Source organism: Eurosta solidaginis, chromosome 2 (assembly GCF_040869045.1).
Source record: "Eurosta solidaginis isolate ZX-2024a chromosome 2, ASM4086904v1, whole genome shotgun sequence".
In the NCBI taxonomy this organism is placed as follows: domain Eukaryota; kingdom Metazoa; phylum Arthropoda; class Insecta; order Diptera; family Tephritidae; genus Eurosta; species Eurosta solidaginis.
In genome coordinates this window covers 141,463,471-141,476,409 of record NC_090320.1, presented here as the reverse complement: position 1 = coordinate 141,476,409, position 12,939 = coordinate 141,463,471, and the positions used below count along the sequence as shown (strand labels likewise).

General features: G+C 39.3%; 1 protein-coding gene across 1 annotated transcript; it reads right to left on the bottom strand.

The window, feature by feature from the left end:
* Positions 1-355: 355 nt before the first annotated feature.
* Positions 356-5,922, bottom strand: LOC137241670 (craniofacial development protein 2-like). The gene is made up of 3 exons (XM_067769167.1): positions 5,773-5,922; positions 4,897-5,706; positions 356-604 (listed from the first exon to the last, which is right to left on the bottom strand). The coding sequence occupies exons 1-3, from the start codon at positions 5,920-5,922 to the stop codon at positions 356-358; spliced, it is 1,209 nt and encodes a 402-aa protein (XP_067625268.1).
* Between the last annotated feature and the right edge of the window lie 7,017 nt (positions 5,923-12,939).

Below are 12,939 nucleotides of genomic sequence, written 5' to 3'. Positions count from 1 at the left end.
GTGCAGTTATTTGTTCTTTGAGAACTTGTGTACCAATTTTATTTTATAAATTCGCCTACTGTAGTAAATATTTTATTCTTAATCACCAATTTGTCCCTCAGGACAACTGTGTTTTCCCTTATTTTCAAGTCCTAGATTGCCGAATATTGTCCTAAGTCAATAACTTCCAGGCAGGGCTGAGGGCTGAATTCAGGCAGGGCTCTCGAAGCTGCCTTTGCTGTCGATTGTGACATTTTGAAATTTACTAGAAGCATTTATTGCTCTTCCTCAACTTTGAGTTTGGAAATTTTTGCAGAGAAAAAAAATTTTAGACCCGCTGTTGCACGTTATTCAATTGCCTATATTTAAATTTCATCTAATTTTTGAGTATAGCGGCTATTGCAATGACTAATAGCCCTATCGTGCATATTAAAGCACCTAGCCAAATGTCTGTGATGTTTTGAGTGGTTTTTGTGTCCACTTGATCTGGTGGCTCATATTCTACAATTTTGTTTTCTGCTGTTTCCGAATTTCCTTTACCTATTTCGTAACCGGCTATGGCTATCATAATGCCTTGGGCTATTTTTGTCCACCAAGACATTTTCAAACTTCTGTAATTACTTTCCTATTTCAGTAAATAAGGGTTTAAATTCCAATAAAATTTCTTAGATTTTTTTTTATCCCAGATACTACATTTTATTTACAACTTTTGTATTATAAAAATTGTTATTCTAAAATATTTCTTAAAATATTTTAATTTGGGTTAACATTTCTAATATTTCAAAATTTTTTTATGATTTAATAGCTTAGTATATTTTGCTTTTTAACTCATTTTACAAAAATATCTAAAACGTTATTCCTAAGCGATTTTGTTTCATTTTTATATGTTCATAAATAGAATTTTTTAAAGATATTATAATTTTAATATTGATCCCTATAGGGGAAAGTCATCCTGATCATCCTAGCTATTTCCTCTTCTTTGGTCGTAGGGTTTACCACATCCTCTAAGGTTGGCTCCCTAGTCATACCTATTTTCTTCCAAAAAGACTTTAACCATTGTAATTTTTTTTCATAATCTACTTTTCCTGCATCTAAAATTACTTTATCTTCCTATTTAATGGGGTGTTCCCAATATTTCCCTGACATTACAGTTTACGTACTTAAATTTTGAAATTTAATGTTTAATAAAATTTTTTATTTTTATTTTTTTTTTCAAATCATTGATGAACAAATTAATTAGCTTTGCAAATTTGAAGTATTCTTTTTATACTCAGTTGAGCAGAGCTCACAGAGTATATTAACTTTGATTGGATAACGGTTGGTTGTACAGGTATAAAGGAATCGAGATAGATATATACTTCCATATATCAAAATCATCAGCATCGAAAAGAAATTTTATTGAGCCATGTCCGTCCGTCCATTAACACGATAACTTGAGTAAATTTTGAGGTATCTTGATGAAATTTCGTATGTAGGTTCATGGGCACTCATTTCAGATCGCTATTTAAAATGAACGATATCGGACTATAACCACGCCCACTTTTTCGATATCGAAAACTTCGAAAAACAGAAAAAGTGCGATAATTCATTACCAAAGACGGCTAAAGCGATGAAACTTGGTAGATTAGTTGAACTTGTGACGCAAAATAGAAAATTACTAAAATTTTGTACAACGGGCGTGGCACAATCCACTTTTAAAAGAAGGTAATTTAAAAGTTTTGCAAGCTGTAATTTGGCAGTCGTTGAAGATATCATGATGAAATTTGGCAGGAACGTTACTCCTATTACTATATGTATGCTTAATAAAAATTACCAAAATCGGAGAACGACCACGCCCACTTTTAAACAAATTTTTTTTTAAAGCCAAATTTTAACAAACAATTTAATATCTTTACAGTATATAAGTCAATTATGTCAAAATTCAACTCCAGTAATGATATGGTGCAAAAAAATACAAAAATAAAAGAAAATTTCAAAATGGGCGTGGCTCCGCCCTTTTTCATTTAATTTGTCTAGGATACTTTTAATGCCATAAGTCGAACAAAAATTTACCAATCCTTGTGAAATTTGGTAGGGGCTTTGATTCTAGGACGATAACTGTTTTCTGTGAAAAAGGGCGAAATCGGTTTGAAGCCACGCCCAGTTTTTATAGACAGTCGACCGTATGTCCTTCCGCTCGGCCCTTAACACGATAACTTGAGCAAAAATCGATATATCTTTACTAAACTTAGTTCACGTACTTTTCTGAACTCACTTTGTATTAGTATAAAAAGTGGCCGAAATCCGACTATGATCACGCCCACTTTTTCGATATCGAAAATTACGAAAAATGAAAAAGATGCCATAATTCTAAACCAAATACGAAGAAAGGGATGAAACATGGTAATTCGATTGGTTTATTGACGCAAAATATAACTTAGAAAAAACTTTGTAAAATGTGTGAGACACCTACCATATTAAGTAGAAGAAAATGAAAAAGTTCTACAAGGCGAAATCAAAAGCCCTTGGAATCTTGGTAGGAATACTGTACGTGGTATTACATATATAAATAAATTAGCGGTACCCGACAGATGATGTTCTGGGTCAAACTGGAGCACATTTTGGTCAATTACTCGAAAACGCCTTCACATATACAACTACCACCACTCTCTTTTAAAACCCTCATTAATACCTTTATTTGATACCCACATCGTACAAACACATTATAGAGTCACCCCTGGTCCACCTTTACGGCGATATCTCGAAAAGGCGTCCACCTATAAAACTAAGGCCCACTCCCTTTTAAAAAATTCATTATCACCTTTCGTTTGATACCCATATTGTACAAACGCATTATAGAGTAAACCCTGGTAACGATATCTCGAAAAGGCGTCCACCTATAGAACTAAGGCCCACTACATTTTAAAATACTCATTATCACCTTTCGTTTGATACCCATATTGTACAAACGCATTATAGAGTCAACCCTGGTCCACCTTTATAACGATATCTCGAAAAGGCGTCCACCTATAGAACTAAGGCCCACTACCTTTTAAAATACTCATTAGCACCTTTCAGTTGATAGCCATATCGTACAAACAAATTCTAGAGTCACCCGTGGTCCACCTTTATGGCGATATCTCGAAAAGGCGTCCACCTATAGAACTAAGGCCCACGCCCTTTTAAAATACTCATTAACACCTTTCATTTAATACCCATATCGTACAAACAAACTCTAGAGTCGCCCCTGGTCCACCTTCATGGCGGTATCTCGAAAAGGCGTCCACCTATAGAACTAAGCCCACCCCCTTATAAAATACTCATTAACACCTTTCATTTGATACCCATATCGTACAAACTAATTCCAGAGTCAGCCCTGGTCCACCTTTATGGCGATATCCCTAAATGGGGTCCACCTATAGAACTATGGCCCACTCCCTCTTAAAATACTATTTAATACCTTCCATTTGACACGCATGTCATACAAACATATTCCAGGGTTACCCTAGGTTCATTTTCCTACACGGTAATTGTCCCTTATTTTGTCTCCATAGCTCTCAGCTGAGTATGTTATGTTCGGTTACACCCGAACTTAGCCTTCCTTACTTGTTAATTTTGAATTATAATTCCTGATTAAAAAAAAAAATGCCTAAGCAAAAATAAAATTTTTAAAAAATTTAAAAATATACTTATAACAAATTAATTGTTTCCGCTTGCTGCTGGTCAGGATTGTTTCCAGTAAATTTTTATCCGCCGTGCTGCTAGATGTTCCTTTGTTTGCTAGTATGGCTATTGTTTATTCCACTCTACTATGCCGCTGGACCTTCAGTAATTAGCGCGATCTTCCGTTTGTGCCAGGGTTTGTTAATAACTTTAGTACCATTTTTTTTTGTCCAGTTGTCCTGGGCTGTTTATTGCGAAGGTTGGCTTTGCCCGCAAGTATGAATGCCATACTTACTTACTTTTGAGCGTGAAGATCAATGGAATTTTTAATTTTGCCTTACTGGCAAGGACTATTAAATTTTACTTTACTTTAAGACTTGGCAGGATTTCTGGTCAGTTAGATTATTTTGGAAGTTTTGTCGATATTAATCTAAACTGGCAGGATCGCCATATAAATGCTCGATGGAAATTAAAACAAAATATATTTGGTGAGCGCTTATGTTCAGCGCAGAAATCTGATTGTTGTTTATTGGGAAATGCTTTCTTTTTTATAGAAAAATGACTTACAATGCTATTACAATGTTTACATACAATACTTACACACTAAGAATAACTACATTCTAATTTCTATATACCAAGTCATAATTTCTATTACCGAACTATGTAATAATATTTGGGCGGTCACATTGACAAACCGACGCTGTCGATCAGTCATGCTGATCAATACGTGAGCTGGCCAGTGTGACGCATACGGGTTAAACAACTGTAAACGGATACGGCTCACCGCTGGGTTCAATGTAACGTATCTATGCCGATATGACTATGCCGTTATGAGTTATTTGCGTGTGGTCGAAAATGAAATTCATTTGGTTGTGCATTACATGCTAGACTCTTCTGGCATTTACATAAATACAAATACCCTGTATTGTGGTAATGCCACAATAATCTAAGTACTCTCAGGACATCAATTACAAGTTCGCCGTTTTCCTTCTTACAAGAGTTTGCCCCAGTCTTAAAACCATCCGTCTGTCGCCGAATTATTTGGTAAACTTTTCGGGCGTTATTCCTGGTGGCTAGCAGCTCAAGCTCCTCGCACTCACGCCTTTCTGCCTCTGCTTTTTTCTTGCTGAAAAGGCGTCTCGCTTCCCTTTTCAATTCGCGATAGCGTTCACACACTCCTCTTGTTGCGCTCGCTTTTAACATAGCCCTAATTGCAGCGTATTTTCTTTCGGTTGCAACGCGGCATTCTTCATCGTACTAGTGGTTTTTCCTTGCCCGCTGGTAACCAATTTTTTCCTCGGCGGCAATATGAAGTGCTTTAGAGATATGCTCCCAGGGCTCCTGCATGCCGACGGGTTGAGTTGTGCTCTCAGAGAGCAGGTGTGAGAGTCGAGTTGCGAAATCATTGGCAGACCGCTGCGATTGCAGCCTTTCGACGTCTAGCTTTCCTTGTGTTTTTTGTTCCTTGGTTTTAGCCGCGCAGAGGCGGGTGAGTATTTTAGCTGCGACGAGATAATGGTCCAAGTCGATGTTAGGTCCTCGAATCGTGCGCACATCTAAAACTCTGGAGACATGCCGTCCGCCTATCACAACGTGGTCGATCTGATTGCGAGTATTTCGATCGGGGGACAGCCATGTAGCTTGATGTATCTTTTTATGCATGAACATCGTGCTGGTAAAGACCATGTTGGGAGCACCGGCAAAGTCAATCAGCCTCAGTCCGTTAGGAGAAGTTTCATTGTGTAGGCTGAACTTTCCTACTGTAGGGCCAAAAACACCTTTGCACACCCTGACGTTAAAGTCGCCAAGCACGACTTTTGTATCATGACGGGGGCAGCGCTCGTATGTGCGTTCTAATTGTTCATAAAAAGTGTCTTTCAACTCATCGTCTTTCTCCTCTGTCGGCGCCTGGGCACAGGTGAATGATATATTAATAAATTTTGCTTTTATTTGGATGGCGGCGAGACGCTCATCCACAGGCGTGAAGGCCAGAACTTGGAGACAAATTCTCTCTCTCGCCACAAATCCGACGCCGAAACTGCGCTTATTCGTATGGCCACTCAAATAGATGTCATAACTTTTGATCTTCGTTCTTCCTTGCTTCGTCCAACGTATTTCTTGGATGGCGATTATGTCAGATTTTGCTTTGACGAGGACATCAACCAGCCGGGCATCTGCACCAATCCCATTCAGAGAGCGGACATTCCAGGTGCATGCCCTCAATTCATTGTCCTTCAAACGTTTGCCATGGTCGTCATCAATAGAGAGTGTAATTATCCGTGGCTTCTTGGCATATTTCATTGGAGTAGGGTTATACGTGGCGGGTCTCAAGCCCAGCGCACAACCCACTCAGCGGGGGTGATAATATTACATGCACGATGATGACATGCGTTGTAGTATCTCTCTGCTGCTTGTATGCATGTGTGTATATGATAATTAATGTGTTTATGTAGCTTGCTTAATGTTTCTGTTGTTGTGCCTTTATTTAATAACCTTAGTGATGGTAATATTCGTCACAATATGTTTTGTTATACAGAGCGCAGTTGATTGACTACATGGGTCAACACAAAATTTTACTTTGACTTCAAAGCATTAAATTTCAATTTGTTAGGTCGTAGTTTGCTGAAAAAAATATATGGCATGAAAAAGTTTGTTTTCCTATTCAGGAAACAGCTTGAACGAAATTTTTCAAAATCTGTGGTTTTAATTTTTACTTGAAAATGAAACAATTAAAATAAATATTTTTATTAAGTTTTAATATTGAAATAACTTACAAAAAAGTGGAAAATGATTTAAAAGTGTACACTTTTAGTTTTTCTTTTATGCTCATAGGTACTATCCCTCAATAAACTCCAAATATAATCTTCCATCGTGTTTTCATTATATAGGCCTTGATGCTAACGTTGTTCGAAGAAGAGCCTAAAGGCACTGCTTTAATTTTTGGTAAATTTAAATCTCTAATCGAATCATTAAAATCTTCAGTAGTGATCAAATGATGTTTTTGTTGTTCTGGTGTCGGTAAAAATCTCGCAATATCGGCATTGCTTTTATAAGAACTAAGAGATGTGCCACTTCTCTGCGATAATTTTTTCGGTGGCTGTGGTACTGGTCGTGTCAGATCGTGTGCGACTGGAGCAGAAGAAGATTCAAGATCAGGACATTCGATAGGTTTTGCATTTTTACCTCTTTCTCGGATTCACAATGCAAAAGGAGCAGCCTTTAACGTGGTCTTTTGGTTCTCGCCAGATTCTTGGTATTGCAAATTTCATAGATCTTTTCTCATCTGGATACCAACCTAAAATATAGAAAGAGAAATCAATATGTCTACTTTATTTAATTTACTATTCAAATGAAATTTGATTACCTTCCAAACATCTTTTACAATAACTACAATTAACGTGTGGAGTCCATGTCTTCTCTTGATTCCAAACAGGACAGCCAAAATATGCTTCGTAGGCTTCACAAAGGATGAGAGGTATATTTAATCCATATTTTATATCTCGAACTTTAATAAATTGCCGACATATATAACAAAAAGCATCAGCTTCATAATTACACTTTCGCGACGACATTTTAGGTTATTCTAGATTTGTACAAAACAGCTCTAGCGCCATGAGTATTGTTGCTATAACTATTACGAAAGCAAACCTTATACCGGAAAGTTTATTTTATTATACCCAGTTGAGCAGAGCTCACAGAGTATATTAACTTTGATTGGATAACGGTTGGTTGTACAGGTATAAAGGAATCGAGATAGATATAGACTTCCATATATCAAAATCATTAGTATCGAAAAAAAAAAATTTTGATTGAGCCATGTCCGTCCGTACGTCCGTCCGTCCGTCCGTTAACACGATAACTTGAGTAAAGTTTGAGGTATCTTGATGAAATTTGGTATGTAGGTTCATGGGCACTCATCTCGGATCGCAATTTAAAATGAATGATAGCGGACTATAACCACGCCTACTTTTTCGATATCGAAAATTTCGAAAAACCGAAAAAGTGCGATAATTCATTACCACAGATGGTTAAAACGATGAAACATGGTGGTAAGTTGAACTTGTGACGCAAAATAGAAAATTACTAAAATTTTGGACAACGGGCGTGGCACAGCCCACTTTTAAAAGAAGGTTATTTAAAAGTTTTGCAAGCTGTAATTTCGCAGTCGTTGAAGATATCATGATGAAATTTGGCAGGAACGTTACTCCTATTACTGTATATATGGTTGATAAAAATTAGCAAAATCGGTGAACGACCACCCCCATTTAAAAAAAAATTTAAGTAAAATTTGAACAAACAATTTAATAACTTTACAGTGTATAAGTCAATTATGTCAGCATTCAACTCCAGTAATGATATGGTGCAACAAAATAAAAAATAAAAGAAAATTTCAAAATAGGCGTGGGTTCGCCCTTTTTCATTTAATCTGTCTAGGATACTTTTAATGCCATAAGTCGAACAAAAATTCACCACTCCTTGTGAAATTTGGTAGGGGCTCAGATTCTAGGACGATAACTGTTTTTTGTGAAAAAGGGCGAAATCGATTGAAGCCACGCCCAGGTTTTATAGACAGTCGACCGTATGTCCTTCCGCTCCGCCCTTAACACGATAACTTGAGCAAAAATTGATATATCTTTACTGATCCCTTGAAGCTTGCTCCGTAGATGTCCCAATTAGATTGGGCGAGATTAAGCGAAGGCGAGAGGTGCACATGATCCACCAAGCGGGAAAGGCGTGGGTTCTAGCGCGGGGCTGTAAAGTGTCGAAGATTATGTGTAGGTCTTACAACCTTAGACTAACACAGTTGCTACTATCAATAAAAAGAGAGGACTGTAGAATCATGATGGGTATTCTGACTGGACACTGCCTTCTGGCGTCACATGTCTTTAAATTAGGCTTGGTCAGTGTTAGCAGATGTAGGAAGTGCGGGTTGGAGGAGGAAACGATCAAGCACGTTCTGTGCTCGTGCCCACGCCCTTTTAAAATACTCATTAACAGCTTTCATTTAATACCCGTATTGTACAAACAAATTATAGAGTCACCCCTGGTCCACTTTTATGGTGATATCTCGAAAAGGCGTCTACCTATAGAACTAAGGCCCACGCCCTTTTAAAATACTCATTAACACCTTTCATTTAATACCCATATCGTACAAACAAATTATAGAGTCACCCCTGGTCCACCTTTATGGCGATATCTCGAAAAGGCGTCTACCTATAGAACTAAGGCCCACGCCCTTTTAAAATACTCATTAACACCTTTCATTTAATACCCATATCGTACAAGCAAATTATAGAGTCAACCCTGGTCCACTTTTATGGCGATATCTCGAAAAGGCGTCCACCTATAGAACTAAGGCCCACGCCCTTTTAAAATACCTTTATTTTAATACCCATATCGTACAAACAAATTCTAGAGTCACCCCTGGTGCACCTTTGTGGCGATATCTCGAAAAGGCGTCCACCTATAGAACTGAGCCCACCCGCTTTTCAAATACTCATTAATACCTTTCATTTGATACCCATATCGTACAAACAAATTCTAGCGTCAGCCCTGGTCCACCTATATGGCGATATCTCGAAAAGGCGTCCACCTATAGAACTACGGCCCACTACCTTTTAAAATACTCATTATCACCTTTCGTTTGATACCCATATTGTACAAACACATTATAGAGTCAACCCTGGTCCACCTTTATAACGATATCTCGAAAAGGCGTCCACCTATAGAACTAAGGCCCACTACCTTTTAAAATACTTATTATCACCTTTCTTTTGATACCCATATTGTACAAACGCATTATAGAGTCAACCCTGGTCCACCTTTATAACGATATCTCGAAAAGGCGTCCACCTATAGAACTGAACCCACCCGCTTTTAAAATACTCATTAACACCTTTCATCTAATACCCATATCGTACAAACAAATTATAGAGTCACCCCTGGTCCACCTTTATGGCGATATCTCGAAAAGGCGTCTACCTATAGAACTAAGGCCCACGCCCTTTTAAAATACTCATTAACACCTTTCATTTAATACCCATATCGTACAAGCAAATTGTAGAGTCAACCCTGGTCCACTTTTATGGCGATATCTCGAAAAGGCGTCCACCTATAGAACTAAGGCCCACGCCCTTTTAAAATACCTTTCTTTTAATACCCATATCATACAAACAAATTCTAGAGTCACCCCTGGTCCACCTTTATGGCGATATCTCGAAATGGCGTCCACCTATAGAACTGAGCCCACCCGCTTTTCAAATCCTCATTAATACCTTTCATTTGATACCCATATCGTACAAACAAATTCTAGCGTCAGCCCTGGTCCACCTTTATGGCGATATGCCTAAATGGCGTCCACCTATAGAACTATGGCCCACTCCCTCTTAAAATACTATTTAATACCTTCCATTTGATACGCATGCCATACAAACATTCCAGGGTTACCCTAGGTTCATTTTCCTACATGGTGATTTTCCCTTATTTTGTCTCCGTAGCTCTCAGCTGAGTATGTTATGTTCGGTTACACCCGAAATTAGCCTGCCTTACTTGTTTTCGTTTAAGTTTATAGTGAAACAGAAAATCATGAAATAAACTTTAGGACAAAGAAACAAATTTTTTTGTAGAGTCGTGCTAATAATATCTGTACCGACAAATTATGGTACAACCTAACCAAACCAAATACCAGCGCATAGTATTCCGTACTAGCTCTGAAAGCCCTGTCAGCCTTTACGAACAAAATACTGTGACATTCGGGGTTAACTGTGCTGCTTAATTAGCAATAAGGACACTTTTACAATTGGCAAAGGACATCGAAGACAGCTTTCCAATTGTATCCACAATACTAAGAGAATACTTGTATGTGGATGATATTCTTGCTGGTGGACACTGCATCCAATCAGCAATTACAGCCAGAGATCAAATATCTCAAGCATTGCAATCAGCCGGCTTTCCACTAAGAAAATGGACAGCCAATTCCGACCAAATACTAAAAGATATCCCTAAACAACATCTCCTTAAAAAAATTTCCTGGAATTGGAAGACGCAAGTTCAGTGAAGGCACTAGGAATCAGGTGGAATGCACATAAGGATGAATTTTACTTCATCGCAAAGCTCATGGAAAATTATGAGATTTTGACCAAAATAACGATTTTATCAGCAATTGTAAAACTTTTCGACCCGTTAGGATGGCTTGCTCCAATAGTCATCGTAGCCAAAATCAGTATGCAAAACATTTGGCTTGAAGGCACAAAGTGGGATGAAGAAGTATCAGTAACTACTACCGAACGTTGGAAAATTTTTATGGAAAATTATCGCGAAATTGATAACATTCGGATACCGCGCTGGACACACTTTTCTCCAACCAACAATGTGGAAATACACGGTTTCTGCGACGCATCGGAGAAAGCGTATGCTGCGGCAATATACCTCCGCGTCGAATCAAACGAGCAAATTAAAATCAATCAATTTACTGTTGGCAAAAACCACAGTAGCTCCTCTAAAAACTATTTCCCTTCCCCGATTGGAATTATGTGGAGCAGTGCTACTCGCCGAAATGATGGAAACATTAGCAACAAATCTCAATTTAGGGAACCCAAAAACCTATTTATGGACCGATTCCACGAATGTTCCTGGCTTGGATACGAAAGCCCCCTTGTTCGTGGTCAACTTTGGTAGCACACCGTATAACGAAAATCGTCGAAAAACCCGGAAAGGATAATTGGCGTCATGTGGATTCGGGATAAAATCCAGCCGATATGGCTAGCCAGCACATGAACTGGTCAACAATTCCTTGTTGTGGCAGGGACCTTCTAGGTTACAAGAAGACATCTCAAAATGGCCTACACAAGATACAACTTTCAACACAACCATCGAGGAGAAACGAGTGCAAGCACATGCAGTAACGTCCAAGACGGATTTTGATATTGTGGATAGATTTTCGAACCTACCCAGAGCCTTAAGGGTGATATCTTATATCTTGATATTTCTCGAAAGAACTCATCCAAAGACAAAAGATTATTTTAATAAAACCTCGTATCTGGTTGCATCAGATGAAATCGATATCGCTACGCAACGCTTAGTTAAGATGTCGCAACAACAGTTTTATTCCACAGAATACAAAAATCTGAAGTGAGGCAAGCTAGTAGATTGTAAAAGCGAAGTGCTTCCTCTTGACCCTTTATGAGGTGGGTTTGGTCAAAGGCTGAGGTATGCTCAAGTCAATCCAGAGTCGGATGGGGGTCCCACTTCCCCCACCTAAATAAAAACACAGTAAATTAGTGTTTTGATTTCGAACACACACACACACGCGGCTCTCAGGCTAAAATATCCACAACCTTGAATCCAGGAGGGAGAGAGAGATGTTCCCTAGGTAGTGTCGCTGAGAATATATTATAACCCAAGGACGACGGCTCTTCACAGAGAGAGATATAGTGCTAGCTAGCGGTGGCTCAGATGGAGAAGACGACGGTGAATGACGGTGGCTCTCGCCAAGGGGTGATAACGGCGGTAGTGATGATCACGCCCGAAGAGGGAGTATTGAATGACGGTAGTTCTCACCAAATAGCTATGACGACGGTGGTGGCTAGACTTCGGGATGGGATGTCCAAGGATCGGGATGGCGATGATGTTGTACCTACGGCGAAGTGTCTCCATTAGTACGAGGCTAGTTTAACTAACTACAATATATTGGCTCGGGTATTCGGCTAGGGTAGTAGGGGAGTTTGTCCCGACGCAGGCGTTGGGACGTGTTCCCCTCTTACCTGAGCCATATATTCGTGCATTACCCTTCCTTTGAGTAATAGGGGGGGGGGGGGGGGCGGTGAGACCCGTCCTACACAGAGGAGATGATTACAAAATGTTAGGGCTGCCCAATAGGCCAGGGGGGGAGGGGGTGGAAGTACCATCGGCAGAACCGACCTTGTAACTTTACCCCCGTCGACCCAAAGGAAGTCCCTGGAATGTATTTATATTGGCTCGGGCAGTCTGCCAGGGTGGTGGGGAGATCTGCCCCGTCATTGGTGTTGGGACGGGTTTCCTTCCTACCCGAGAAGGCTGCTCGTGCATTACCTTTCCAGTGAGTAATATGGGTGTAAATCCCGTATATGGATGTCCATATGTATATGTATGTCGGTACATACAATACAAGGGGTGAGCAGTAAATGGAAAATATAATGTTAGGGGAGGGCGCTAAATGGGAAATAGATATTGTGGCGTAGCATTTGCTACGTTACAGTCCCCCTCCTACTTCGGCGGACGAAAGGTTGTGGCATTCTTGGGTTTTTGCCCGGAGGCCTGAACTACCATGGGCAGAGCCCA

What these genes read in the sequence shown, in the direction of transcription:
- LOC137241670 (XM_067769167.1), bottom strand. Translation starts at nt 5,922, where the DNA reads ATGAAATATGCCAAGAAGCCACGGATAATTACACTCTCTATTGATGAC. An exon ending in CCCGGCTGGTTGATGTCCTC is followed by an intron (nt 5,707 to 5,772) that starts GTCAAAGCAAAA and finishes GGAAGAACGAAG; the next exon opens with ATCAAAAGTTATGACATCTA. An exon ending in AAAAAATTGGTTACCAGCGG is followed by an intron (nt 605 to 4,896) that starts GCAAGGAAAAAC and finishes TTACTGAAATAG; the next exon opens with GAAAGTAATTACAGAAGTTT.